The 26,283-nt window shown below is 39.1% G+C and overlaps 1 protein-coding gene across 1 annotated transcript in view; it reads left to right on the top strand.

Moving 5' to 3' along the window:
* The window catches only part of PTH2R (parathyroid hormone 2 receptor), a 46,073-nt gene extending 20,186 nt beyond the window's left edge, over nt 1-25,887 (top strand). The window contains exons 8-13 of the mRNA XM_025170792.2: nt 113-173; nt 15,194-15,260; nt 17,215-17,309; nt 19,940-20,078; nt 22,354-22,395; nt 24,544-25,887. Coding sequence (XP_025026560.2) covers nt 113-173; nt 15,194-15,260; nt 17,215-17,309; nt 19,940-20,078; nt 22,354-22,395; nt 24,544-24,948 — 809 coding nt within the window. The 3' untranslated portion in view covers nt 24,949-25,887. The remainder of the gene's footprint in view (nt 1-112; nt 174-15,193; nt 15,261-17,214; nt 17,310-19,939; nt 20,079-22,353; nt 22,396-24,543) is intronic.
* Nucleotides 25,888-26,283: the final 396 nt, after the last annotated feature.

The raw sequence follows: 26,283 nt of genomic DNA, 5'->3' as shown, positions 1-26,283 counted from the left end.
CCAATGCTTCTGTTCTTTTCCTTTGCCTGAGAAGAAGGGATTTTCCATTTTTATTTCATTTCTCAAGAGAAATCTCTTCTAACAGCTGGCAACACATTTTTCATATTTGTAGGTTTCCCAGTTGTCTTTGTCGTGGCCTGGGCAGTAGTCAGAGCAGCAGTGGCAAATGCAAGGTAAGTGGGCATAAAGCAGAGGTTTCCTGAACCTTTTTTTTTTTTTTTAATGGAAGGGCAATAGCTATGTTACTGTTCCGTCCCAGGACACTGAGTGGGGAAGAGATGAGAGAGACAATTGTTGTGAGGGTGAGTGTGCACAAAAAATAGAAGGCTATTGGGAGAAAAATCGCAATGCATATTTCTGGAGAGTTGATGTATTGCAAGCTGAGAAAGGTGCTTTTCTAGCCTTTCTTCTTGGTAGCACAAGTCTTCATCCAGAGATGCCTTTTACTGGAGGTTGTGCATTAAATGCTGTGCTAACATAAGAGATTGTGATCCCCGCTATGCATGCATGCATACACAAGTAGATGTTCACAGAATGTATTAATATATTTGCAATTTCCCTGTTGCAGATTGCAATTGATTTTTCTAAAGGCTGTATGGGTCAGGTTTTTGTCTGCTCTCTGGTACTCAAAACCATCACATTAGAATATGTGAACATTTCAAAATCAGATGATGCTCTCAGTGAGGGTAAGAGTTGTCAGGAAACAGTAAACAAGCCAATAAGCATAAGCTGTGGATGGGATAGACGTACCCCTGTTAGGACAGGAATAAGAGTGTGGACTGACTCCAAGCAGGCTCCTGCCACAGGACTTTTCAAGGGGGGGAAACTGTTTGGTGACCCATTAGAGGAGGTGCTAGTTAATTAAATGGGGGAAAAGTGCTTCTTTTTTTGACAATCCAAGATGAATGACTCCAGGGAGGCTAAAGAGTAACAACAGTGGAGCAACAGCGAATGCACAGTCATAGCAGTAGGAAGAGATTGCAACATTTTACCACCTACCGTCTCTAGATAACATCCAGCATGTGGATGCTAAGCACAATCATGAATAAAAAAAGGTAGATAAATATATGAGATACTACAGGTTCTGAATAGAGGTACTCAGGTCTGGCACTCTGGAATGCCTACAGAAAAAATATGTGCTTTCTCTCCATATATACATGTATTGATTCATGCAGCACATGAACTTCATTTTGAATCCTTTTCTATATATATGTTGACCATTTGGGCAAATCCTAATCACTGTGAGAATTGAAAAAGATCATGATGGTGGCCTGCCTAAGGAAGGAGTAGGTTCACTTTTATCCTTATCTAGATCATCTTCTCATCTCTCTTCACCAGGACCAAAACCTCTGGATTGATTAGGCTTTCTAGTAAATTTGAAGAGAAGCAGTACAACAGGAAACCAATCTTACAGAGCTTGTCAGGTCAATATCAGGTGCCAAACAAATACTGTCAGGAAACTGGGTAGTCTGCAGACATAATACAACAGGGATGGGCTCCCTCATCCTTGACAATTGATTCTGCTATATTTTCAGGCAGACGTTGCTCAGGGGATTTCCATTTTGACTGTAGTGCAGTGGCCTTTCTATCTCAAGTCATCCACAAGGAACAGTCTATGTGGAGCCAACTCCATGAGTTAGTCACCATGGCTGTTAACCTCTGAAGCTGGGAGACTCACTGAATGGACAAGATGGTGCAAGGGGCCTGGCATGCCATGGAAGCCAAGCACAGTATATATTTTCTAGAACTTCAAGCATTCAGTTAGTATCAGTTGATTTCTAGTTCTTCTACCTAAATCAATGTGTTTTGGTTCTAATGGACAGTGAGACTACATGCAGATGAATATGTTGAGGAGTCATGAAAGTACACACTGTCATGATAGATGCTCCTAGACTACAAGTATGAGTCAGGCTTCATCTTTTTCTCTCTGCAGAACACATTCCAAACCCTCCACAATATGACATCAGATTGATTCAGTCAGGTGGATCTGGATTCAGAGGAATTAAACACACCAAGATTTTTAATTTATAATGAGGCCAACCCCAGTGGTAGATCTCTTGGCTTTCCCAATCAATTGCAAGATCAATAAATTCAACACAGCAGGCATATGCCCTAGTCACTGAGTGTAGAGAGTAAGGAAGACGAGCTTCATGGAAATACGCAGGAACTGTTACCTAGGCAAAAGGGGCTGAAACAATGGGATAACATTTGGAAGCAGCTCAAGGAGACACCTCCCTAATTCAATGAGTATAAGAAGGAGGAGGAGGTACAGCACAACAGACATGCAAGATTGATGTCAGTCCCACTAGATAGACCAGACCAGGAAATCAACTCCACATGAAGGCTCAAATTACTTACTTTTATTAAGGTAATTATTAAGCAAAATCTTGCAAGTCAGTAGCCTCATATTTGAAATGTGTACTCATTCACAAGTCTCCTTCTTGGGAACTACACAAAAACGGCTTTCATGCAAGGTTGCTTATACAGTCATCACAGCCAAAGAATGTTGGGACTTGGAACTCTTTCTCCAAGGAAAGAGTTGTGTATATTTCACCCTAATTCTGTTTTTCTTTTCAACATCCTGTTTCACTGAAGTAAAGAAGCTTTCCCCTTGTTTTGACCTAACTCTAAATCCAGGTTGGAGAAGAAATGGTGCAGATGAGACGATTGGACTGGCTGTGAAGGCTTATTTGTCTTGGGTAGATGAGTTTCATAATTCAGGCAATCTCTTTGTTTCTTTCTTGAAGTCCATACTTGGTTGAAAGTTCTCCACAACAATGATCTCCAGGTGTAGGAGGGCTTGCATTTCTTTTGCTTATGAGCCTCAGCTGGTTGCTCTTCTGGAGGGAGTCACAGCTTATTCTTCCAAAACCACTGTAACTTCAGCAACCATTTCTATGTACTTATCCAAAACACCTGAGTGTGTTTCAGTGAAAGATACTCTCCACTACTGTAGGAAAATGGAACAAAGGTACATATCACTGATTTTTTTTCTACAGATAATGGAAGATACCTGATGCTTCCATGAATGAGATTGATCCCTGAATTGGGGTAGGATCTAGAATGAATTTTATTCTTGACTAGTTTTTTTACATTCAGGTTTTCTGCTTTAGCATTAACCAGTTAATTTCTAACTGGAGGCAGGTCCATCCTCCCACAGTTATGTGTAAGAAATTGTATCCCAGTCTACTATAGGAAATGGGAGACGCAAACCCAGTGAAACTCTCCATCCACAGTAAAAAAAAGCCCTTCACTGCCGATGTTTCATTCTCCTTCACCCTACAATTTCTGGTGGACACTAGTGTCTAAACAGCTATGCTTCATAGTGCAGATGGAACCTCTCATTTTTTAATGTTTGTTTCATGTCAGAGTTTTTTCATGGAAAGTTAACATTTCCTAAAAATTGGACTGAAACCTTTTATCTTGATATACTGATTTACTAGCAGGGATTGATGAGGACACAAAACTGTGCTCACTGGGAAGATATAGAGCTAGACTATGCTGTTAGGATGCAGACCTTCTTTCTGTGGCTAGAGTGGGAGATCCAGGTTCACAAGCAGAAAAGCTTGAAGGCTGATTCATTGGAAGAACAATAACCTCAATTGTTGGTTTCCCAAGAGTAGGGGAAAGGAAAGGATCCACTGAGTCCAAAGCCTGTATGCCCCCTTATAGTGGATCTAGGGGCCTTCAGACTTGCTGTTGACTTCCTTTGTCACCTTATTAAAATCCTTCTTTTTACTCCAGCGTTTGGGTTTCTACCAGTACCACACACTCCAAAACATCTTGTGCTGTTTTCTTTTAGAAAAAATTGGAATAATTTCTTTAAAACCCATGTTCCTAGGAAAGGCAGATTTCAGATTTGATATGAGGAGGGGCATCTTCCTATTTTTAAGAGAGTAGTAGCATAATTTCCTGCCTGTCTAGCTTCTAGATGCTGCATCACAGTCTCTGCTATGAATCCTGAGAGTGGTGTTCCTCTGATGTGTTGGCGTATTTGTCCATTGAACTGAAAGTAGGTAGTGAGGCAGAGGTTGATAAGTTTCATGAGTTTGGGTATTTCAGTCTTAATGTATTTGGTTAGGCTGGGTATGTTGTGTAGTACTCCTGCAATGGATTCTTTCTTCCCCTCTATGAGATGTCCAAGCTTTTTTGTTAGTTCCTTGGATATGTTGTAAGTTAGGGTCCCTGGTAATGATACAATTGGACAAAGTGTATATTGGGCTTCTGTATTTTTGGACATCTGTAGAAGTGTGGAAAGACAGGTCCACTGCTTTTCATCCGCCGCTGTTCTTTTATGATTTCACCTTTTTTGGTGAAGTTGTTGAGGGTTTTCTTGATTGGGTTGTCGAGTTTCATATTGGGTTGGTGTTCACTGGGATGTAGGTTTCTTTATCCTCCAGTAACTCTTTGGCTTTCTGTATGTATTGTGTTCTGTCCATGATAACCGTGGTTTGGCCTTTGTCTGCTGGGAGAATAGTGATGGCTTGGTCCTTCTTTAGAGTTCTGAGGGCTGCTCTGTCTTCTGATTTGAGTTGGTTCCATTTCTATATTCTTCTGGGCTGTGGTGTAATTGTATGCCTTACGTTTTCTTGGGTCTCCATGGTAAGTCCTGTAGTTTTGAATGCTGCTTCCAAGGCTGCAAAAGATTCTAATTGTTTGGCATCCTCTATGTTGTAGTCAAGACCTTTCTGGAAGATACTATGTTCTGTGGTGGAGAGTGGGCAGCTGGTATTTATTTAGTCAAAGGAGAGCACCCATTATCATTACACGTACCGTTCTTCGGCCGCTTTGTTGAGCTATTTTCCATGCAGCTGCACAGTTTATTTGAGGTCTGTAACTGACACTGGTGGGCAAATGCAATAACAATAATTACTATGAATGTATGCTTACAGAATTTAATTTAGAAATATTCTTACATATTGCTTTTCAAAAGTCTAGACAGATCTTTAAGCTTACATATTTTCAGAATATGTTTGGTTTCAGCTGTGTTCATTGAAACAAGTCATCGTGTAAAGGATGGCTTCAGAATTGCTTGCAGCACGCATCGGTTGCTCAGTCTGGAAGGCCTTTGGTGTGTGGGAGGGGGCTCCAGGGTGGCTGGCTTCAATGTGCACATACACTGTGTGCAGTCACATGGCACTCATCTGAAGCCACCCAGTCTGGATCCTCCTCAACAAGTCTCCCAGGCTGGCTGGCTTCAGCAAGCACTGCAAGGTTGTCTACAGCATGTGATGGATAAATAATTTTGATAGATCAAAGGTTACATTTTTCTCTAAAAAGTGAAAAGGCATGCCTGGATAATTAGGGAACCACATAGAAACAAAGCTGTACTGAAATTGGATTCTTCTTACACTAATAAAGAAGCTAGAAGCTATTGTGGAAACAGTGTCTGAATATAGGCTGGCCTGCCGTCTCAGGAGAGACAGGTTTCTTCCCGCTTACAAAAAACATGCCTTGATTTGCCTATATATACAGCATACTGTATCTGAAAGCAAAAATGCTAATTGGCATTTTTATGTTGTCCCTTTAACCCTTTTCTTATTAAATCTTAATAATCAGAGCTTAGTGGCTTCTTCCTTGCTTGTTTAAGTCCCAACTGCTACTACTTTGTAGAGGGTTCTGACAGCAGCAGACTTTAAATATTTAGGGGGGATTTTTTCACTCAACTGGCAGGTGTAAAGCACATGCCACTTAAGTTACATGGACTGCGCAAAGGAACATTGTAGCTAACATGTCATTTCTCATACATCCCAGCTGTAATTCAGCTTCTTGTGGCTAAACCCCTGGCTCATTTTTTAATGTTACCTATAAGAGTATCCAGAGTACTGGAAGGCAGATTCAGAAACATCCCCTACAGTGGCAGAACCTGTCTTTGTAACTCAGATACTATTGAATATAGATGCACATCCTGCTTTATTATACCTTTTATAAGGACAATCATAGTACCATAGCATTTCCTCAGATAGAATATTCCTGGACATTGTTAGGATCCCCTGACAAATGTTATTTTATGGACAGCCAAAATTCAAATATCACAATCCAATGGTTAAATTCTGCCTTGTGGCTGAGTAGACTATAGTTGCACTATTGTCAGATATTAATGTCTTCTGCATATAGTATGTTTAGTTATATTTTTGTGGTAAATTATAGATGACAGTGTTATAAAATGTTAAGGGCATTCTAACCTGAGCATCCTTGCTTTTTTAAGTGCTAAGTGCTGTCCTACCTGAAGGTAATGAATCATCTTTTTGCACATCACTAAAATCAAGCATTACAGAGATTCAACCTGGAAGTGACTACAGCACAGTTCACCACGTCTGAGTTATTCATATCCAGTATTGCAATGGCTGATGAATCAACCGTAGCTGATACACAATACTTTGAGCCTCCAAAGCTATCTGAACTTGAAGTGTCAACACTGGAGCAAGGAAAATAAATGCATATTCATTTAGGAAATAGAAAGCAAATGCATACTTGCAAGATGAGGGATAATTGGCATGGAAATGGTACTTGTGAAAAAGTTCTTGGAATTCTGCTTGATTGGGAAACTGAATATGACTCAGCAATGTAATGTGACTGCAGAAAAGGCAGACACAATTAAGGCTGTATCCACAGAAGTACGATTTCTAAATTATGGCAAATAATAATTCCACTTCATTCTGCATTGGTCACACCCCACTTCAAGTATTGTGTCCAGTTCTGGGCATTGCATTTGAAGAATGATTCAGTCAAACTGGAAAAGGTTTTGAGAAGGACAATGAGGGTGATCTGAGAACTAGAGAATATGTCATGAAGAGAGATTGAAAGAATGAGGAATTCTTCATCTTGGAAAGATAAGTCTGAAAGGTATATGATAGCTGTCTTCAAGTCCCTGAAGAGATGTTATATAGATGGTTCTGGAGTGTGGAATATGGAAAGCATTTGCTTATTTATATGTAAATTTATATTATATTACATTCCTGTGACTCTAGATGCCTCTGAAGCCAATAAAAGATTTAAGCGAAGAAACAGATCCCTTCTAATGCTCTAACTGAATGTAGAAGAAAATTCCTAATAGTAAGGGGCCTTCAACAGTAGAACCAATTATCCAGAGAGATAAGGGATTCCCGTTCATTGGAACTGTTCAAGCAGAGGCTAAGCAGTCATGCAGTTTAGGGATACTCTAACTGGACGTCTGCACTGAGCAAAGGGTTGGATTCAGGGCTCAGTGGTCCCTACAAACTCTGCTGAAAGACTCCCCAGCTGCAACCATGTTCTTTCAGGGGAGATGCAACCTGTCCATACAAAACAGTTCCTGAAAGAAAAAAACCTACTCAGGCCAGCACAGTCTTATCAGGCTTCAATTTCAGTTTACTGATCTCATCCATCCTATTATAGAGTCTTCACACTAGTTCAGCATCTACACCTGACTCATGTGTCTGAGAGATATATAGTTGAATGTTACAGCAGACTGATGACACTTCACCCCAGTCTAAAACCTTTGCTTGGCCTCATCCAACAGCTTCATATAGGTTTTTAAGAATGTGGGGCATAGGATGGAATGTCACAGGAACCCACAAACACAAGTCCTGTAGTATCTGTTTAAAATGCTCATTAATTCTGCCATTTGAAACTCTCTCTTAAAGATCAAAGTGGAATAACTGTGTCCTGCCTTCACACACAGCTCACTAACCATGCTACCAAGACACTATGGCCAGAATCATCAAAGCTGGTGATAAGTCATGGAGAATCTTCAAGACTGCAATTCCCTTACCTACTTCTCAGTAGAGATCTTCTATCAGAGAAATCCAGGCTATTTTGGTACCAAGCCCAGATAAGAAATTTTATAGGAGTTCATATCATTTGCTTCATTAAAGCAATGAAGGAGAGACTTGAGATTGGATAATAGTTGTTATAGTATAAAATTTCTTAACATATTACCAGTTCCAAATCAACTAAACCATTCCACATTGCAAAACAGCATTTATCAGGTTCATCCAGTCTGTCCTATCTGGTTTAGTGAAAGTTCCTAGAACGGGCATGGATAAAAAATACTAGCAGTTTAATGACCCCCTCCAAACATCTTTTCCACATTCCCAGGCCTCATAAACTGAAACTAATTTGACTAGATCATGTTCTTAAGATCCTTCTACAAAACAGTACCAAGAATAGCATCAAAACAATTTTGAGACTGGTTGAAAAAGCTGCAAACCAGACAGAATTAAGCACTATGGAAACCAAATTTATTGATTTACTGCACAGAAAGTATGTAATTGAAGGCAAGTGCATTGTCCATTTCTAGGTAGCCTCACCATCTAAGGCCCCGATGATTGCCCAGGCTTGCTTAGTTTCAGAAAAGTGATTGCATTCTCTGCTTTTAGACTGTTCTAACACCACCACTTCCAAGTGAGTATATATTGTTATACTTCTTCCAATGGAATAGTATTTTAGAAATGTTTCATATTTCTCAGTTCTCACTTTATATCTTTAAGGATCTGGCTTATTAGCAGAATTACCAAAAAGTTATCAGGAGAAAAGGTTAGTTTTCTAAACATTCTTTAGATGTTAATAGATGGACTCCGATTATGATAGACTACTTTCAGGAAGGAAAATGCAATTTAAATAATTTATTGCTTCTTAAAAAAAAAAAACGTGTGGGAAGATAATTCATTTTTTTGTCATATATCAGGCTATGCTTGCATATTCTTTGCAAAGAGCTATTTTCTACAATACTCTTTTCTTATGTGTCAGCTGTCAAAGTTTCAGAAACAAATTTGAAATGAGCAGCTTAGATATTCTTACTGCCTCTTGTCTCCTCGAGAAAAAAGGCCTTATACTGCCAGGGTGCCACTAAGACTGGAGCTTAGCACCTCTTTGTCCATCACCATCACCACCACCACCACCACCCATATTCCTTCACCCTAAAGAGGAGGAAGCTCCTGGTAAAATGCCACCACCAGCTTTCTATGTTTTTCTGTCTCCTATCTGGTACTGTTGTAGGGAGAGGACTTTTCTGGCTGGGACAACAGCCAAGATTTTGTACAAGAAGATTTTCCTTTTAAACATTTGTGAGGAAAGGAAAGCCCCACTGCTAAAGCTCTGATAGTGACACAATTGTGCCCATCTAAAAAGAGAGAGATAACGAACAATATTTATCTGCCCCTTCATGATGAAATAGATTTTTAAATTATTATATCCAGGGCTTGTCCTAATGATGTAATACCTGGAGGGGGTGGAGCAAGTAAACTTCTGAAATGCTAGAAGAATCAAAGTTGTGGTTTTGATCTTAATATGGACAATTATTAGCTTCATGCTATTTGTGGATGCTGGGGACATGCTCTCTTTTCCTATAACCCAATTATATGGAAGAGAGTTTTGTTCTTTTACACTACATAGCAATGTTGAGCAAAAAGCAGAAGAAAGCTGAATTGGTTTCTAGACACCCATCTATCTCATCCTTGTTCTGAAGACAATCTGAGTTTCAAAGAATTTGGGTTGCTAAAAGTTAATTTCTTTTTAAAAAATGATGCCAATGTTGAGAAACTTTGTAACAGAAGTTATGCCAGATGGATGGAAGAAAAGAGGAAAAGGCTCTGGTGGAAGATTATAATGAATGCAGTTTTTCATGTAGGCCCATCTTCTGTTTTAAGAGTATTATATCTCATATAGAGATATTATAAATTTGAAGGTGGTAACATGGTTTAAACTGTGGGCAACCCACAGACAGAGGTTTCTTGTTATCCCTTCTGTAGCCCCAGACCGCACTGGAGGAGGCACGTGCTTTTACGTTGAGTGGATCAAAGGACAAAATGAGTGGTGTGAACCTTGCACTGGCTTGAGGTGTTCATGTCATCCTTTAAAACTCTCACACACCCTAAACACCCAAATAAAATTTTCCCAGTTTTGGAGGCACTAGGAGCAAAATGGATGCTCTGAGCCTCTGTCCAAGAGTTCTGTGCAAAGTTAATGCCAAGAGGACATCAAGAGATTGCCCCCAGTCCCCCCCTATAACCTTCTCTCCAGAACTTGGTGAATTCAAGGACTAGACTTCAGTCGATAAGACTGCAGATATAAGCACTTTCTAGAAACCGTCTCTCATATTGACTGGTGGATGGTTTCACTTGGACTTTGTTTACAATATAGTCCTTCCAGTTCCCACCCTTTCCAGGCTCTTTGTGTTCCTTCTTGCCAGGTCCTTCACAGCAGAAAAGCAGCCATCTTCATGCCTCTGCTATATTTATATCTAACACCTAAGTTTTACTCCAACAGAGTATATTGATGAAGGGAACAAAGCCTCTTCTCCATCTTACCTTCTCAGGCTCTGTGGCTTCAGCCTTTTTAATCCCAGCCCATTTCTGATTGTAGGAAAGAGCTACATTGGAGGGAATGATGCTTGAAACAGTGAAGAACAAAGATGCAGGAAAAAGGAGGGTTCTGTTCTTTCTAGTATGCGTGAGGTAAAAGATACTCTTCTCCCACCTATTCCAGTAACTAGTACTAATGTTAATAAGGGTTAGGGTCATGAGTAAGTAAATTTGGCTGCATTCATTGTGTCTCAGGTTTAGCCTGAAAAATTACCTACTCAAACAGACCCAACTTAGAGGACAATGAGGATTGGAGCCAAGCCCCAGCCTTATCTTTCTAGGCTAAAGTACTATAGCTTTGGGCAAGCATTTCAGCTTCTCAGTAGGAGTTTGTGTATATTTATTGCTGTTGGGTGGCCAGCCATTTTCCTCAATGGGTTTAATAGCTGCACAATAGATAAAGTTGAAAATTTCCCTTATTACATCTTCCTGCTACCCCCAAAAAATCATCTGCCCAATTTTGTCAGGTAGGAACTCTCCGAGGTGCAGTGAGCCTACCCCCTAAAACTAGACGGATAAACTCTGATTTCAGGATAACTTGAACTTGACCTTAGGAGGAGGTTCTCTGAGACTCATCATAAATTCAGAGAACTAGAAGGAAGCCAGCTTTCAACATTGCTGCATGTGGCTCTCCTTACCTTACTTTTAATGTTGCTATAGAAGAGTAATGCTCCTCAGAGTTCTGAAATGCCCACAGCTGTTTGCTACAGCTGCTCCCTTTCATTATGTTGTAGCAGAACAGGTTGTAGAATCCAAATAGGAACTGAATGCTTTAATCAGGACAAAATAAAATGGCACAAATTAACAAGCAAACTTCCAGGATCACCAGAGTTCTTTTTTCAAACAGATGTTAAATTCCCCCTCTCACTTCCAGTAGCTTGCTGAGAGGGAGAGATGAAATGGAGGAAATGTTATGAAGACTTAATGAGGTGCACCTACCTATAAAAAAAGAGCTCATGTTGCTTGTTTATTGAAAGCTCTTCACAGAGATCAGCTTCTAGGACAAAGTGGAACATGGAAATGGCTCTATAAAATGAGAACACATAAATAAAGAAAAATGTGATAGTTCCTATATTGTTGAAGATTGGGAATTCTAAGCAACTGAAGCAGATATCATTTTCTCAACTTTGCCCAGGGCATTAGTAGATAGTAGATCTTCTTTGAGCCCCCAGATTGGGAGTTCTCCAAACAGACAAAAATAAAAGGCTTCCATATGCAGAGGTATTTAACAGGAACAATTAACCTTCTTTTCTGCTAGGAACCACACTTTTTAAAAATGATTTCAGATCACTGTGGGATCATGGCAGTGATACTGTGGTATCAACAGAGAGTGGAACTGAATAATTATGAATAAGTCCTCTTCTCACAATTAATGCAATGAAAAAAATGCATTGGAAAAAAGAACCTTCAATAACAATTAACAATGCTTTGTCTGTTTTAGCCCTAACATAACACCTTATAGTTTATAACTGGTAGATACACCATCTCTTTACTTGATATGAAGGAAAAAGGACATTTCCTTGCTGAGGTTCTTCCTTGTTGGTTTCTTAACTGCTGAAGTTTAAATTAAATGCTACTTGTTTCAAGGTCTCTAATTCTGCTTATACTGTCGGTGCAAATCACCTGTTGCAAAACTCACAGTCAAGCATGGGTTGCGAAAGGCCTTGGGTAACATTTTCTGGAAGAAAAAGCCAAGACCAAGATCCTTATCAAAAGAGCCCATATCATTTCAGTTTTATTGTGTGTGGCTATTCTGAGCATCCATACATTTCCAGTTTCAGTTTAGGGTTCTGTCTCTTTCCTTTAAAATACAAGGCAGTTTGCATCTTGTGTATTTCAGAGAACGCCTTTTCCCAAAGCTTAATTCTTTGACAATACGAGTCAGGATCTTTTCTATCATAACATCTATCTTTGGAAAGACTTGATTGGCTCATTCCTTGTATAATTTTGCCCAACCAGTACAAGTTTTTATTTGCCCAGGGTCTTGCCATAGATTGCTAGTTTCTGTTTATGCTGCTGTGCTTGAATTTAGAGGCTCGTCTTAGTTTTCTTCATTCAGTTTTCTTTGTGATGATTTTGGATTCTCATATATTACTCTGAACACTGATTTGCCGGTAAAGCAAATCAGACACTTTTCAAATGAGTATAAACAGCTAAAATTCTTTGCAACGTATCAAAACTTTGTCACAATGATCTTATAGAAAATACCTGAGATGGGAGAGCCCCCTCTTGGAATGTCCTGATCTGTGCAGAGCTGAATACTGTTTGCAGTCCAAACCTGGGGGCATTAATAGATCTGTCAGTTGAATTCATATTTTCCTTCCTTGAACAACCTTGGCAGCTCTTGACACAGTTTTCTAGGGCCTGTGGTGTTGGTTGCCTTCCACAGCCTTCTAGACTATGCAGGAATGGCTATCATTTGTTGCCTGAGTTTGTAGGCAAATGAACTTCTCATGATCTCTAGGTCCAAATAGTGCAGGTCAGTGTAAGCTTGAATAACAACTTGAATAGGGACAACTTCAACAGGGATGCCCATATCCAAATGGGGCTGCTTTATGAATGAAACAGGAGTGCTCACATTTTTACCACCCATTTCCCATAGTCACCCCACTTCTAAAAGACACTGACTTATTCCCAGTGTCTATTCTAGTCTTACAGTCTTTTCTTAAAGATGTAGAATCCCTAGCTGTCTGCTCACATTTTTCTCTTTCATGGAAAAGTAATTTGCAGATCAGGTTTTAAGAACCAAACTGTCTGAAGAGGATGTGCTTAAATAGCCACTGAATTGAATCTCACAGCCTCCAGAGGTTAAAAATAGGGTGTGTGTGTGTGGGCATGAGGGGAGGTGTCAAGTCCACAAAGTCCAAACCCCGATTCAGAAGAATTCTCATGAAACCAGGCCTGGTTCAGATAAATGCTCCTTTATTAGATGGTACATGCAGCTTGAAACAAAGCATTGGTAAAACTAAAGCCTGGGTAAACTTCCCTCTATTTATCCCCCCTCCCCTTGTTGCCCTGGCGCCTCAATTCCTCTTCACCTGGTGGTGACCTCTTTCCTTCCTCCCAGGGATACATAGCTCCTTCCTGGCCATCAGGTCCCCACTGGCCTTGCCTGCAATCAGGTCGGGCCTCATTGCCTATATAAGGTTAAGCTCCTCACCATCTCCCAGTACTACTCCTATTACAACCATTAACTACTAGCCCCCCTTCCTAGTCACAGCTGGCAGAAGCAAATCAATCAAACTCCCATTGACTGCTATGCTTTGTAAATTAACAATTGTTGGTTGATGCAGGTTCTGACAGGAGGAGATTACACACCACTGTGGGTGATTCCAGTTTTAGCTACAACTTTTAATACTTGAAATAAAATAGCTGAGCTGAACGCTGCTTGAGAGATTACACAAAGAGGTACTGATTTTCTGTTCCTGAGCCAACTGTACCATATGCTTTCTGTACCCTGTCTTTCCAATTGCCTTCTGCTGCTGCATTTGCCTTCCAAATGTGCCAGTCCATATTTTCAAGATAGATGTAAAGCAGCTTAGAGAGGAAAGTTTCAGATGAAAAATAGCTGAGAAGAGCACCAATTCCTCCCTCCAAGATATACTTCACATCAGGGAGCAGCCATCTAAGCTCTGTTACCCTATACTACAGTATCTAACATGTTGTTTATTTTTTACTATGCGGAAGTAGCACATACTAATTTTATATCGGTGAGAATTTTTGGTGTCATTTTTTGGATGAAAGGATATTTCCTGGTTTGTTTGGTTTAATTCCTCAAATTAGTTCAAAATCTCTGTAGAAGACATTTATGTAAATTGCATCTTTAGCCAGGCAGAAATTGACTTTATGAATTCATAAATGGAAGTGGTGTATTCTTCCATTGCAACAAGTCCTCTGAAGATGCAATATGCCTCACAGGGATCTATCTAAAGAAGCAAATTCCATTTAAATCCTATGTGCCTTTTTACCCAGTTCACTTCTGAGTCAGGGCTGATGGTTCTCTCTGAATCCCTTGGAGTGTTCAGGACCCAGATTTCTTTGGTCATCTTCTCCCACATCAGGCTAGGCAGGCACTGGGCACCTCCAACAGCAGATGTGAGGCAGATAGATAGTAAGGAGGGAGAGTGGCTTGTTAGTAGCGATACTCTGTCGTGTTGGATGCCCCACACAGAGAAGCTCACTTGGCTATTGTAGCAGCCACAGGATTCCACCCCCCCCCAGGCTTTTCACATTCTTTATCTTTTAAACAAGCGTACTCTATTTTTGGTTTATAATTTTGAATTTTTAATTCTGTTGTAAGCCACACTTAGAATACAGATGGGCCACTGAATGCCATTTCTCTTTTTATTTTATTAGAAATAATTAAAATAAGTAAAATGAGCAACTAGCCCTCAAAAATCATATAAGGAGAATGGGCTCAGAATGAAACCGTGCTTAATCTCAGGCTTAATTCCCCCCTCCACACACACCTTCATACATATTTTTTTCAGACTTTAGTTGGACATTCCAATATTCGAACCCTCCACCTTCCATCCCAGAACTAGTGCAACTAAGAAAAAGTGTGTCTTTATTATTTGACTATTTCTGAAAATTGGACCATAGTTTTCTTGAATGGGCTCTTGAATGATTAGCTTGGAATTACAGTGAAGATGGAAATTTACATATTTATTTCTGCTTCTTCTCCCAGAAACCTGCATGGGTTTGTTAATGATGAAAGAATTTGGAAAGCCTTTTTAAAAGCTTGAGACATTTTTTCTGTACACTCTCCAGAATGAATCTAACAGAAAATTAATATACAGTGATACTGTTTATTCTTACTCTGTATTAAAAATATATTCTTGATTTCACAGATGCTGGGAGCTTAGTGCTGGAAACATAAAATGGATATATCAAGCTCCAATTTTAGTGGCTATTGGGGTAGGATTACTCATATACATATTTTTAGTAAACACTGAACACTGTCTTTGTATATATTAGGGGCTGTAAAATGCTGGATGATAGCAGAGAGATATAGAAAATGATTATTCTTTCTTGCCATCTAGTGACCTCCATATTTTTGCAGACCAGATATGATAACCCTGTTATTAACAAAATGAGGCTAGCATCTCTGCTCTCTCCCTAAGTCTTAATGACTGTGGGAGACCAACAGGGTTTTGACATTCCACTATCCCATGTAATCTTATGACACCTGACCATCCTTATTTGCTATTTTCTCATTTGGATGTTGTTTTTTAACAATTCAGATCGTGACATAGAAGGTAGAGATCAATCATTTCCCCATCACTGCATCTTCCAGCATACCTTATCAACATATTTTGCGGTTTGAGTGTCCCTATGCTATTCATTCAAGTTTGTTGAGTCCCATAATTATGACCTTCAGAGAGAAGACCTGTAGTTGAGTGTTAAGAATAGATGCTTCTCATGCAGGTCTTAGGTTCAGTTCTTGGCTTCTCCAGATAGGCTAGGAAAAAAGTCTCCATCAGCAGGTGGGCAATAATTTTGAGTGGGATGGTCTGACTTCCCTTAAAGGTAGCTTTCTGTGTTCTTATTTTCAAAGACAGTCTGAAACTTGAAGCCCTTTTTCTTCTTCCAGTCTTCCAAGGGAAAGGAGTGGGAGACTGTCTTGAAACTGTAGCTCTATTATGGTCAGACGTGCTCAATAGCTGCAGTATTGCTGTTTTCTTCTCTTTCTTAAGCCAGGAGCTTCCTCTCATAGGATAATTCCTCCTCCATACCCATAGACAGTATTGTCCCTGCACAAGAAAGCATTCTGGCTGACAGAGAGCTGAGCAATCACCTTTATTAGTGCTTTTCTTTTTGTTGTACTTTATGGAACAGGAGATGGTGTTTTATGTCACAATCAGGAGTGAGATGCTGTGACTGCTTTTGATATGTGAGAACAAAACACTCCTTCTCTACCATAAATGCCACATTATTGCACTGTCTTTTCTTTTTTGGAGCTGCTTGAATTATTTCAACACTGCACTGCACATCCTTTCAAAGCTGTCACTTTAAATTGCCTGTTGAAAGATAAAATTACATCTCCCCTTTAAAAAAAAAAGATGCCATTAAAATGTATTGTATTTCTTAAAGTCTTATTCTGTACATTAAGGTGCAAGATGCATTACTTTGTGGGGTATGTAAGTTGCACAGAGCTGGAGCATCTCCTGGGATGAATTCTGTGTCTCCATCATCCCTGTTTGCCAGCTCCTGGTCTGGCTCACTTAGACAGCAGGTTAACTCAATACTGCTGGCATTGCTTTCTTGCAATTAGTTGCAAATGGAAGTGTAAGTAATACTGGTTTTTCTACCTAGCTCCAATACAGCGATGCATCATTTGTTTTTTTCATAGTGGAAAAGACTGTTCTAGCTTTGCTCGCTTCCAGTTATCAGTGTGAAGTTCAGAAAAGAGGCATTTTGGCAACTATGAGGAAATTTATTGTTTAATATAGAAATCAGAGACCTAATAAAGGAATTAGTCTAGGAAGCAGCTAAATTAGCATGGCTGTCACTATTTTGGCTAGTTTGATTCCAAACTTTGTGGAATCATGTACTTTTCAACTAGCTTCTCAGCATGGTCTGATTCAGAAGCTGTCCAACAACCTAGATAAAAATTGGAGGGCTTCCTAGGTGGGTGGGATAAATTAAACAAGTGTAGTAACATTGGAAGTGGCCAGTCACAGATTCTGGACTTTTTATACTAGTTCAGCTTCGCTGCCTAGTCATCTTGACAGAGTATTATGTTTCAGATATAATAAAGTGTTGAAAGATGTCCTCAAAACTTTCCAGGCATAAAGAAATGCAGCAGCTGCCTTTTGTTTAGAAGAGATACCTCTGAAAGATGATGGAATAACGCAACTCTGTTTTACAGCTAAACTTTGTTCTCTTCCTGAATACTGTGCGGGTGCTGGCAACGAAAATCTGGGAGACTAATGCTGTTGGCTACGATGTCGGAAAGCAATATAGGTATATTGTGTTTCCAGAAGCAGTCACTACTAGAACTGAGTTTGTCAGATACAATGTCTTGACTTGTAGTGAAGAAGTCTTCCATTTGGAAATATCCTGGTTATGTTTTGCCTGGAGAAAAGTCAGGTTAGAATCCTGAAGGACTGGTTGTGTACGAAAGGCAAAGAAAAGTCCTCTGCTTTCTCAGATGGCTGGATTATATATAATAAGCTCATGTTATAGGAGGATCAATTTCAGTTCAACAGTAAGAAAAAACTTGTTTAGGATAATGTAGCTGCCTTTGCCATGGATGTTCTCAGGCAGAAGCCAGACAAAAATCACTTGCCTGAATTTCTTGCATCATATAAAAGATTAAACTAGATAATCTACATCACACATAGGAGTTGTGGGAAAATGCACATGCACACACACATACTGTGTGTGTGTGTGTGTGTATCACCATGTTTCCTACTAGATTTAAAAGCCCATATGGGGATACAAATTACTAGCAGATTTAGTATACCAAGATCTGTGTGAAATTCAACTAAAAAGAAAGTCTAGATGCTCAGGAATGTGGAAAAGCTGAGACTCATTTTTGACTCCTGATATTGGATACAGAATTTGATGTAAATCTAGACATTTCAATGTTTGAAAGACTCCTTTCCCATTCTGGTCTTTTAAAAAATGATTATAAAAACATCAGAGAAACAGAGTGAAGCATACATGCTATAATCAAATTAGCTTTCATTTCTTCATCTTTGGGGGTGTTTAGCTGTACATATTATTTCCACACCAAAATGCAATAATTTCTTAGTATTTCTGCCAATGTGTATTGAGTTCTTTAAAGCTTTTCTTGAATACTGGAAATGATTTATAAAGAGAAGAAAAGAAACACATGTTAACAGGAGAGAGAAACCAATATTGTCTTCACAGAATAACTAAGACAACTTAGATGGACCTAGCTTATGTTGGGGTTCTGATGAGTAGGCCAGGACTGAGGCCAACTGATGCCCTAAGCACAGCCCAACAATGGTGCCCCTCGGCCCTTCCACTGCTTCACTGACAAGACATTAAGACTCAGTAAGTGCTGAAAACTAAAGGCAGTGAAAGAGTCAAGAGCATGATAGCTAGGGGAAAAAATTCTGTGGTGCTGCCCTCACTTGTTGCTCTACACATGTGCTTATTTTGCTTCATGGTTAATCCAGGACTAATTCACCCACAGCTGCAATTTCTGACAACTGAAATCAGCCTTTCAGGAAGAAACCATTTGTTCATCTAGCTTGCTGCTTGCAGTAGTTCTCCAGGATTTTAGACAATAATCTTTACTAGCCTCCTCTGAAAAATCTTGTAACTGAACCTTCTGCATGCAAGGCATGTGCTTTATTTCTGAATGATGGCCCTGCCTCACAATAATTGTGCAAACAATCTGTTCCTTCTTCCTGTTGTCTTATCTAATAGTAATCACATACAAGCCAGTTTTACATTGAGCTTTGTGAAATGTGCTAAATTAATCTGGATGGGCAGTTCCATTGTCTGGATTTTCCAGTTGTATTTGATGCATAAAAAGTGATCACTGCTCACAAGAGATGATGGAGACATCTAAACTTTATTGTTACAATACTCTGGCAGTGTTGTTTCTCTTTTGACCAACTTGGAAGCAGCTAGCAAGAATTCTAAAGATGCAACTTCACAGATACAGAAAGGACATATATAATGCAGACAGATTATAAATCTATTTCATAATAGAGTTTCCAAATATTTGAAGCCCTCTCATGCAACTGTTAAGATCTGTATGTCAAATCACAATACTCAGTCATGTTGAAAACAGTACACCAAAACTAATCCTTACAAAAATATCCCTGGTTGTCACACTGCTTAAACATCCCCCCTCCCTGCACACAAGCAGAAACAGAAAAGCCAAATTAAAATTCACCCAGGACAAGCTACTGACATGCTGTACTTTTATACAATGTGTTTTCATAGTTCACCAGTCTTTGTAAATTGGAGCTCCCAATTAAAACTAGAAACCTTTGGGTGTGTTTTTCAGTCTTGCTATCAAGTTAATTAAAGCCAGACATTGCAGGGTTGGATGGATAAATATGCTTTACCCAATTCCATGCTACAAGCCAAGTACCCTTAGGGGAAAAAATGAGACAATGATATAAGTCGTGTTTATCTGATAATTAAAATCAGAGATAAAGCAAAAGAAGCAGCAGCAATCTGAATGGTGGAGGGCTAGTCTAGTTTCAATTCTGCAACAAAGAGTGTATATACTGTACAGGAAGGGATAGTCATGAGATTGTAGCAACAGGAGGAATGACAAGCATCATCAACTCCAGAAATATTCTCTACAGCACCAAAACGAGGCATAGGAAACGTTTGGCCTGCAGTCTAATTGGGCCAATCTATCCAGACTTCAGGGCCTCAAGTGAGATCCCACGCCCTTTGGGTCATCAGCGGGTGCTCCAGGCAGAGCTTCCACACAAGTGACTCTGCTTTGGCCAAACTATACATCCCCCTTTGGCAAATATCCTTTATAGCTAGGAAGCTCTGAAGGGTCTGAGTGTGTGTAAGATTGCAATTTATGTCATGTTCATCTTATACTGCATGTGACAGTCTCATAATTATAACTTCTCTTAACTCTCTTCCAGAAAACTAGCAAAATCCACTTTAATTCTGATCCTTGTCTTTGGTGTGCATTACATTGTCTTTGTGTGCTTGCCTCACACATTCACTGGATTAGGCTGGGAGATCCGGATGCACTGTGAACTCTTCTTCAACTCATTCCAGGTCTGGTGGCATGGTAATACCTTATCATTTATGAACAACTCTGATGTTCAGTTATGAAATCCAGGAGGTAGCCCTTTGCCATATTGCCTGCTGCAGGATAAGAGATATCTAGTAGAGAGTTGATCATGAAAAGGAAAGGCACATTCCAAAATTCTGCAATGTGCAAGGAAATTTGAAAATCAAATTTATGTTGTAAGCATGCAATTTAGTCTGCACACATTTCTTCAACTCTAAAAAACAACCCCAAAGTCCTCCGGATAAAATTAGATACAGAGATGATTCCAAGTGTTTCTTAGTCCTCTTTTCTTGCTGAAGATGTTGCATAAGAGAAGCCATTATTAGCCCTAGGTTTCCCATAATTCTCCAGATGTAGCTAACTTTTGATCTTTTACGTTTGACCACAGGAATGGGTGTGTATTTGTAGCAAAATGGACTGCAGTTTTCAAATCTTATGCCATAAGAAACTTGTTAACTTCTAAAGCTGCACAATATCCTTGCGTTGTTTTCTCAAAAGATTGGCGCAAGAAAGTCCTGAAAAAAATATTTATTCATGGAGTTTGCTTTTGTAAAAATCTTTTGTATGTGTGTGACAATCCGAGATTCTTTAGCAGCATTTGCACCTTAAAATGTTTTGCATTAAAGATGTGAAATAAGCACAGAGCTTACTTTATAAAACACTTTCGTCCTTGGAGCATAGCAGATGAAATACAGCTGCAACATCATGATCATATCATAACATTTAATGCCTTCCAATCTCTGTTGCCTGAATAGAAAAAAACAAACAAACCCTGGAGCAATTACTATGCTCTATCAGTATCTGCTAATTAAATTCACCTATTTAATTTCGTTTTGTTTCAGAATCTCTTCTTCCATTTCCTCCACACCTTTTCCCTTTCATCACCCAATAATCTGTACTGTCCTTAAAGATTGCTGTAAAATTATTTCTAGAATGATAGAGAGGAATGATATCCTTAAGAAAACACCCTTACAGATAAAGCTATATCCTTGCTATGGCTTTAAGCAATTCTAAGGACTCATAGTAACACATTGCAAATACACATTCTTTCCTAGAAGAGTGAGACTATGTGCTTTAGTTATACTACTGTCAAGTTCAGCCCAAAGAACTCCAAGAGACAATGCAAATACAGTTCTGTTGCATTTATTAGCTTCCACCTCAAGACAGAATCTCCCCAGACTGAACCCTAGTTCCCAAGCCAGCCAGCCACAACACCGTGAATTCCTTAGGGAGGTGCCAGCCTCATCTTCTTGAACTTCCCATGCTCTTGTTGGGGGCTAAGAACACGCTTATCTCCCTGAGCATGGCCTTCATAAGTCCATTCCATCACAACTACAGACTTTCTTGAGTCATGTTTCCCCAGGGCACATCTGAGGCCAAAACCAATCGTAGATCTCTCACAAGTTCTTTGTATTAATGTTTGATCATGATACATTCCAAAATAAAACAAAACCCAACCCTGTAGACAGGGTAGTGGGAGTCAGTTACCCACGCATTGAAAATGTTAAATTTACATTATGAAGCCATTTGAAGAGCTTCCCAAATCAGTCTTAAAATTATTGTTAACACTAACAGCAGAACTAAACATAAACCTGACCTTAACTTATACTAACTCTACTGCTAATAGTAAACATCAACCCTAACGCTAATTTTTATCCCAACCCAGACTTATCTTAACACTATTTTAAACTTAGTCAAACTGTAATACTAACTTAACCCTAATAATGCTAGTTTAGTTAGTATTACAATTTGGCTAACCCTAATCCCAATACTACTCTAACTATACGCAATACCTCCAGCTCTCAACTTAAGCCGAAATCTAACCAAAACCTCTATTAACCCTATCAACCTAATCTTAACGCTAACCTGAGCCAAACCCAACCCTAACTCAGCTCTAATGCTAACATTAACCATAAAAAATAATACTAACCAAACCTTAAACCTTACACAAACCTAACACTAACACTAAAGCCTAACTGTAACTTAAACCTAATGTCAATACTAACCATAAACCTTAACACTCACCTTAACTATAACTTACCTATAACTTCTACAGTAACCATAATGCCTAATAGTGCTCATAATACAAATTCTTTAAATCTTATTTAGCCCTTATAACAATACTAACCCTAACTCTAACCCTAAATCTGATCCACACTTAATTACAGATTTATAGAAAAATATATTCATTTAGTTTATGGTTCAAGGTAACAATAACAACATTCCTTTTAAAATTATTATTCTCAATTTCTTCTGCAGGGCTTTTTTGTCTCCATCATCTATTGCTACTGTAACGGAGAGGTAGGTTTCTAGTGGATATGGGTGTGCAATGCGTGTGTGTGTGTGTGTGTTTGCATACTCATGCACAGGGATGCAGTGGGTTGCGCCTCTGGCTCTCTCAGGTGGGGTTCTTATCCATTCCCCACACTCCTTACTGTTGCACCCTCCCACCAATCTTTTCTCTTTATAGAGAAAAGTCTTCGGTGTGCCTTTATTTAAGGGGAGGTGCATGGAAAACTACCTCTGCTCACAGCTGGCTGTCCTTCCTGTGGCTAGCAGAGTGGTTGGGGTGTACAGTAGGCTAAATCTACTGTCAAAATGAGACTGCTGAGCCCAAAAGGTACACATCGTTTATTTATGTAGATTAAGATTAAGGAGCTAATGGTGAATTGAAAGGAAAAGGAAAATATCAAGGATCCTGCAGGCTTTAATCCAGAGGCACAAAGAAAATAAGGAGGGAGGGAGGGAGGGAGAGAGGGGGGAGAGAGAGAGAGAGAGAGAGAATGAATTCTAAAATAAGAGTAAGGAAACAACTTGGATCAATCCACAAAATGAATCTTGAAAAAGTCCAGGTTCACATCTATCTCCCCATTTCCAAGGAAGGCTATTTCTTTCTGATTCTCCACCTCTTCTCCAAATTGGGGTGGATTTCTTATCTGGCTGAAGGCAGTTGGGGAACAGATACCATCTCCTCCTGGGAGGGCAGCAAAAGAACAAAGTCAAAATGAAGCTGGTCCCCTCCTCTTTTGAAAGCTCACCTGGAAGAGAAGAAAACCTTTCTGCTCCCAACTGCTTGCTTAGGATTGGAGTTTCCCAAGTTTTGCTAATCTCTGCCCAGTATCTAGAATGGCAGATTTAGATTTGATCTTTCACTTCAGAACCTCTTGGGGTGTTTCTTCTCCCTTCACTACAGAATATATTAATTTACCTGAGATAAATATCTTCTTCCCTATCTGTAAAACAGTGAGCAGAAGCAACTGTGTCATTTGTCTCTTCTGCAGTTTGTATATATGAATTCACATCTCTGAAGATGCAAATAACTACAGGTTCAGTACAGGTTTCAGTAACAGTGTTAAATCCAAATTTACTCATCTGAGATTTATTTAAATCAGCGGGATTTGTTAATTACAAAGTTTCATAGTGCAGACTATATTTGATTAATGTCAACTGGAGCTTTCCCTGCATGAGAGGAAGATTATATGGATTTCCCTGATTCATAGCATTTATTTATGATTATATACCCAGTGAAATGTTGTCATAGAAGGCAGTAGCATGTTTTGTAATTAAGGCACTATTGGATCCTGTTGTTTTTTTAAAACAATTTAAGTAATAAAAGGTTAATAGTGTCCATTTTAACTGAGTGTAAGGATGAGTGGGAAGCAAAAGGATGCATCAGAATCTTGCTTATGATTCAGCTCTCACTTTCATTGTACCTGTTCACTCAGTTAATTATCTCTTCAGATTTATTTTTGGTATAGAGAGGAAGTTGAGATGTCTGACTGATACACTAGGTATCAATCTTAGTATTTACACAGAGTGCAAAAATTTATTCTTCTGAAGACATGTAATTTTTCACAGTAACTAGAACCAGTATATAACTTTTATTCTGGAACATCTCTGTTTTTGCTTAAAAATAATTGTAATCCTCATGGCAGTGGAAATAGAATTGAAAATAATGCTGTTCTGTCAGCAAAGCTTGTGTTCTGAGTGGCTCTTTGCTCTTTCATTATATGTGTACTGCTGCTCCACTTCCATTCAGCTGTAGTCCCCTACTCACTACCTATTACTTATTTTTCTTTATAATGTATTTATTACATTTATAACCCATTTTTCCTCTAAAGAACTAGTCAGTAAATATAGGGATAGCCCTCTTCCAATTTATCGACAACAATAACTCTATGGGATTATTGGCTAAGAGATAGTAACTGGTCTGAAGCCATCCAGATAATTTTTTGGTTCAGTGGAAACTTGAACCTGGATCTCCCTAGTCACAAGCCAATACCTTAACCATGGTGCTATGCTAGCAAACTATAAATTCCTGAATACAGTATATTTGGTTGTAAATATAATATTAAAGGAAAAGCTTAGTTCCAAGTGAAGATGAGATAAGCTTTTCAAGCCATTGGCTTCTTCCTGACATTTTGATCTGGCCATTTTCTATTCCCCTAGGTGCAGGCTGAGCTCAAGAAGACATGGACTAAATGGAACTTTGGGATGGACTGGAAGAGGACTGTTCCTTGTGGGAATTCTCACTATGGCTCTGTCCTCACTAATGTGACCCAGAGCACCAGCAGCCAGGCTCAGATGGGTGCTAACTCCCGCATGAGGCTGATTTCCAGCAAAGCATGCAGGAAAGCCATAGGGCAGAATGATACCCATATAAATTTGCCTGGATATGTTAGGAGCAACTCTGAGCATGACTGTATGCCCCACTGGGCTCAGGAAGAGGCTGATGAAGATGAAGAGAAGAGGCTGGATAGTATTTCTCTCAAGAAGCCTTTTAGAGTTCAGAACAATCATGCAGGTTTTCTCGAGGAAAAAGCAAACCGAATGGAAATAGAGGCATCACTTTAAAAAGCTGGGGTGCAGGTGAGGGATTACGCACGTGAAAATAGTCATCACATGAAAATGGATGGACCATCTTTTACTGAGGCAGCTAAGCTCTCCATCATCCTCCTAGGATGGTATTTATTTATTTATTTATTTAGTTAGTTAGTTAGTTAATTAATTAATTAATTAGTGTGCCGCCCATCTCCCCCAACAGGTGACTCTCATCTTCAACTTCATATGAGTTTATTTTGATTCACCTAATCCAGACCCATGTACAGACTTTTTAGCCAGAGGCTTTCCCCAGCCAACAATGTAACCAGAATAATTTTGAGTGAAGACTGGGGGGTTTCCACATCTGAGCTCTGACTTCTTCACAGCAACTTTTCATTGCTAACCCTGTGTTAGCAAGAAGCAAAGGCACTTATGATGATAACATTTAGATAAAGTTATTTTGAGTCAGTTGACATTTTTAAAAAATCTTACAAAAGTCTAGATAATTTATATTCATCAGAGATATTCAGTAGAAAGTTCTAAACCGTAATATAATTTTGACCTGAAGTCTTTCCCTCTCAAAATGAGTATTAATAAATCCACACACATGTCTGTGTTAAATGCAGATTTATAATTGCTACTCACCTTTTGATTTAAAACTGTATCTGAACACGATATCTTCCTTAATCATACTAGGCATATATTTTTCCTCCATTACTGCAATTTTCACAGTCTTCATTTATTCCCTAGCAAGATCACTTCACCTTCCAAGGGGGAATTATTTACTTGCAATCCAGCATTATACTGAAGTACACAAGCTAACATACAATATACTAAAAACAATGCAACATACAATCAAATAACATCCAGATGTTCCTGTCCTGGTTAGCCTTCGTAAAGCCTTTGGGTCCCTGGCTTTTCCCTCAGGCACTGGGACCAAATTGTCAACTGAGCCTGGTATGGATGACATTTTTACTGGGCCTGTTATACTGCAGTATTTTTTAAAAAACGAAATATTGTGTTGTGTGTTTTTGTGTTATGAGCTACCTAGAATCACAAAGTTGAGTTGGACGGCCAGATAAATTTTATAAATAATAAAATACAACTAGAGAATACAAAATGGAATATAGACACCCCCCCCCCCGTGGCAATTATGACCAATTAATACAGCAATGATAAAACCAGCAAATTCTGCAAAATGATGATGATGATGATTTTGGCAAAGCTCACTTTGAATCTAATCTGTCTAAAAGGCTGTGATGGCATTGTAAGGGCTCTTTTCTCTTTCAGGAAGTAATTCCAAATATACTATTTTTCAAATAGGCATTTATAATTTATTTCTCAAATAAAGAAGCAAAATCTAAACCT

The sequence above is a fragment of the Python bivittatus genome, unplaced genomic scaffold (genome assembly GCF_059951505.1).
Source record: "Python bivittatus isolate LINGU-HERP-01145 unplaced genomic scaffold, Pbiv_v1 ctg000200_np1212, whole genome shotgun sequence".
Classification (NCBI taxonomy): Eukaryota; Metazoa; Chordata; class Lepidosauria; order Squamata; family Pythonidae; genus Python; species Python bivittatus.
Note: the sequence above shows the minus strand (reverse complement) of the source record. Positions and strands in the feature narration are given on the sequence as shown.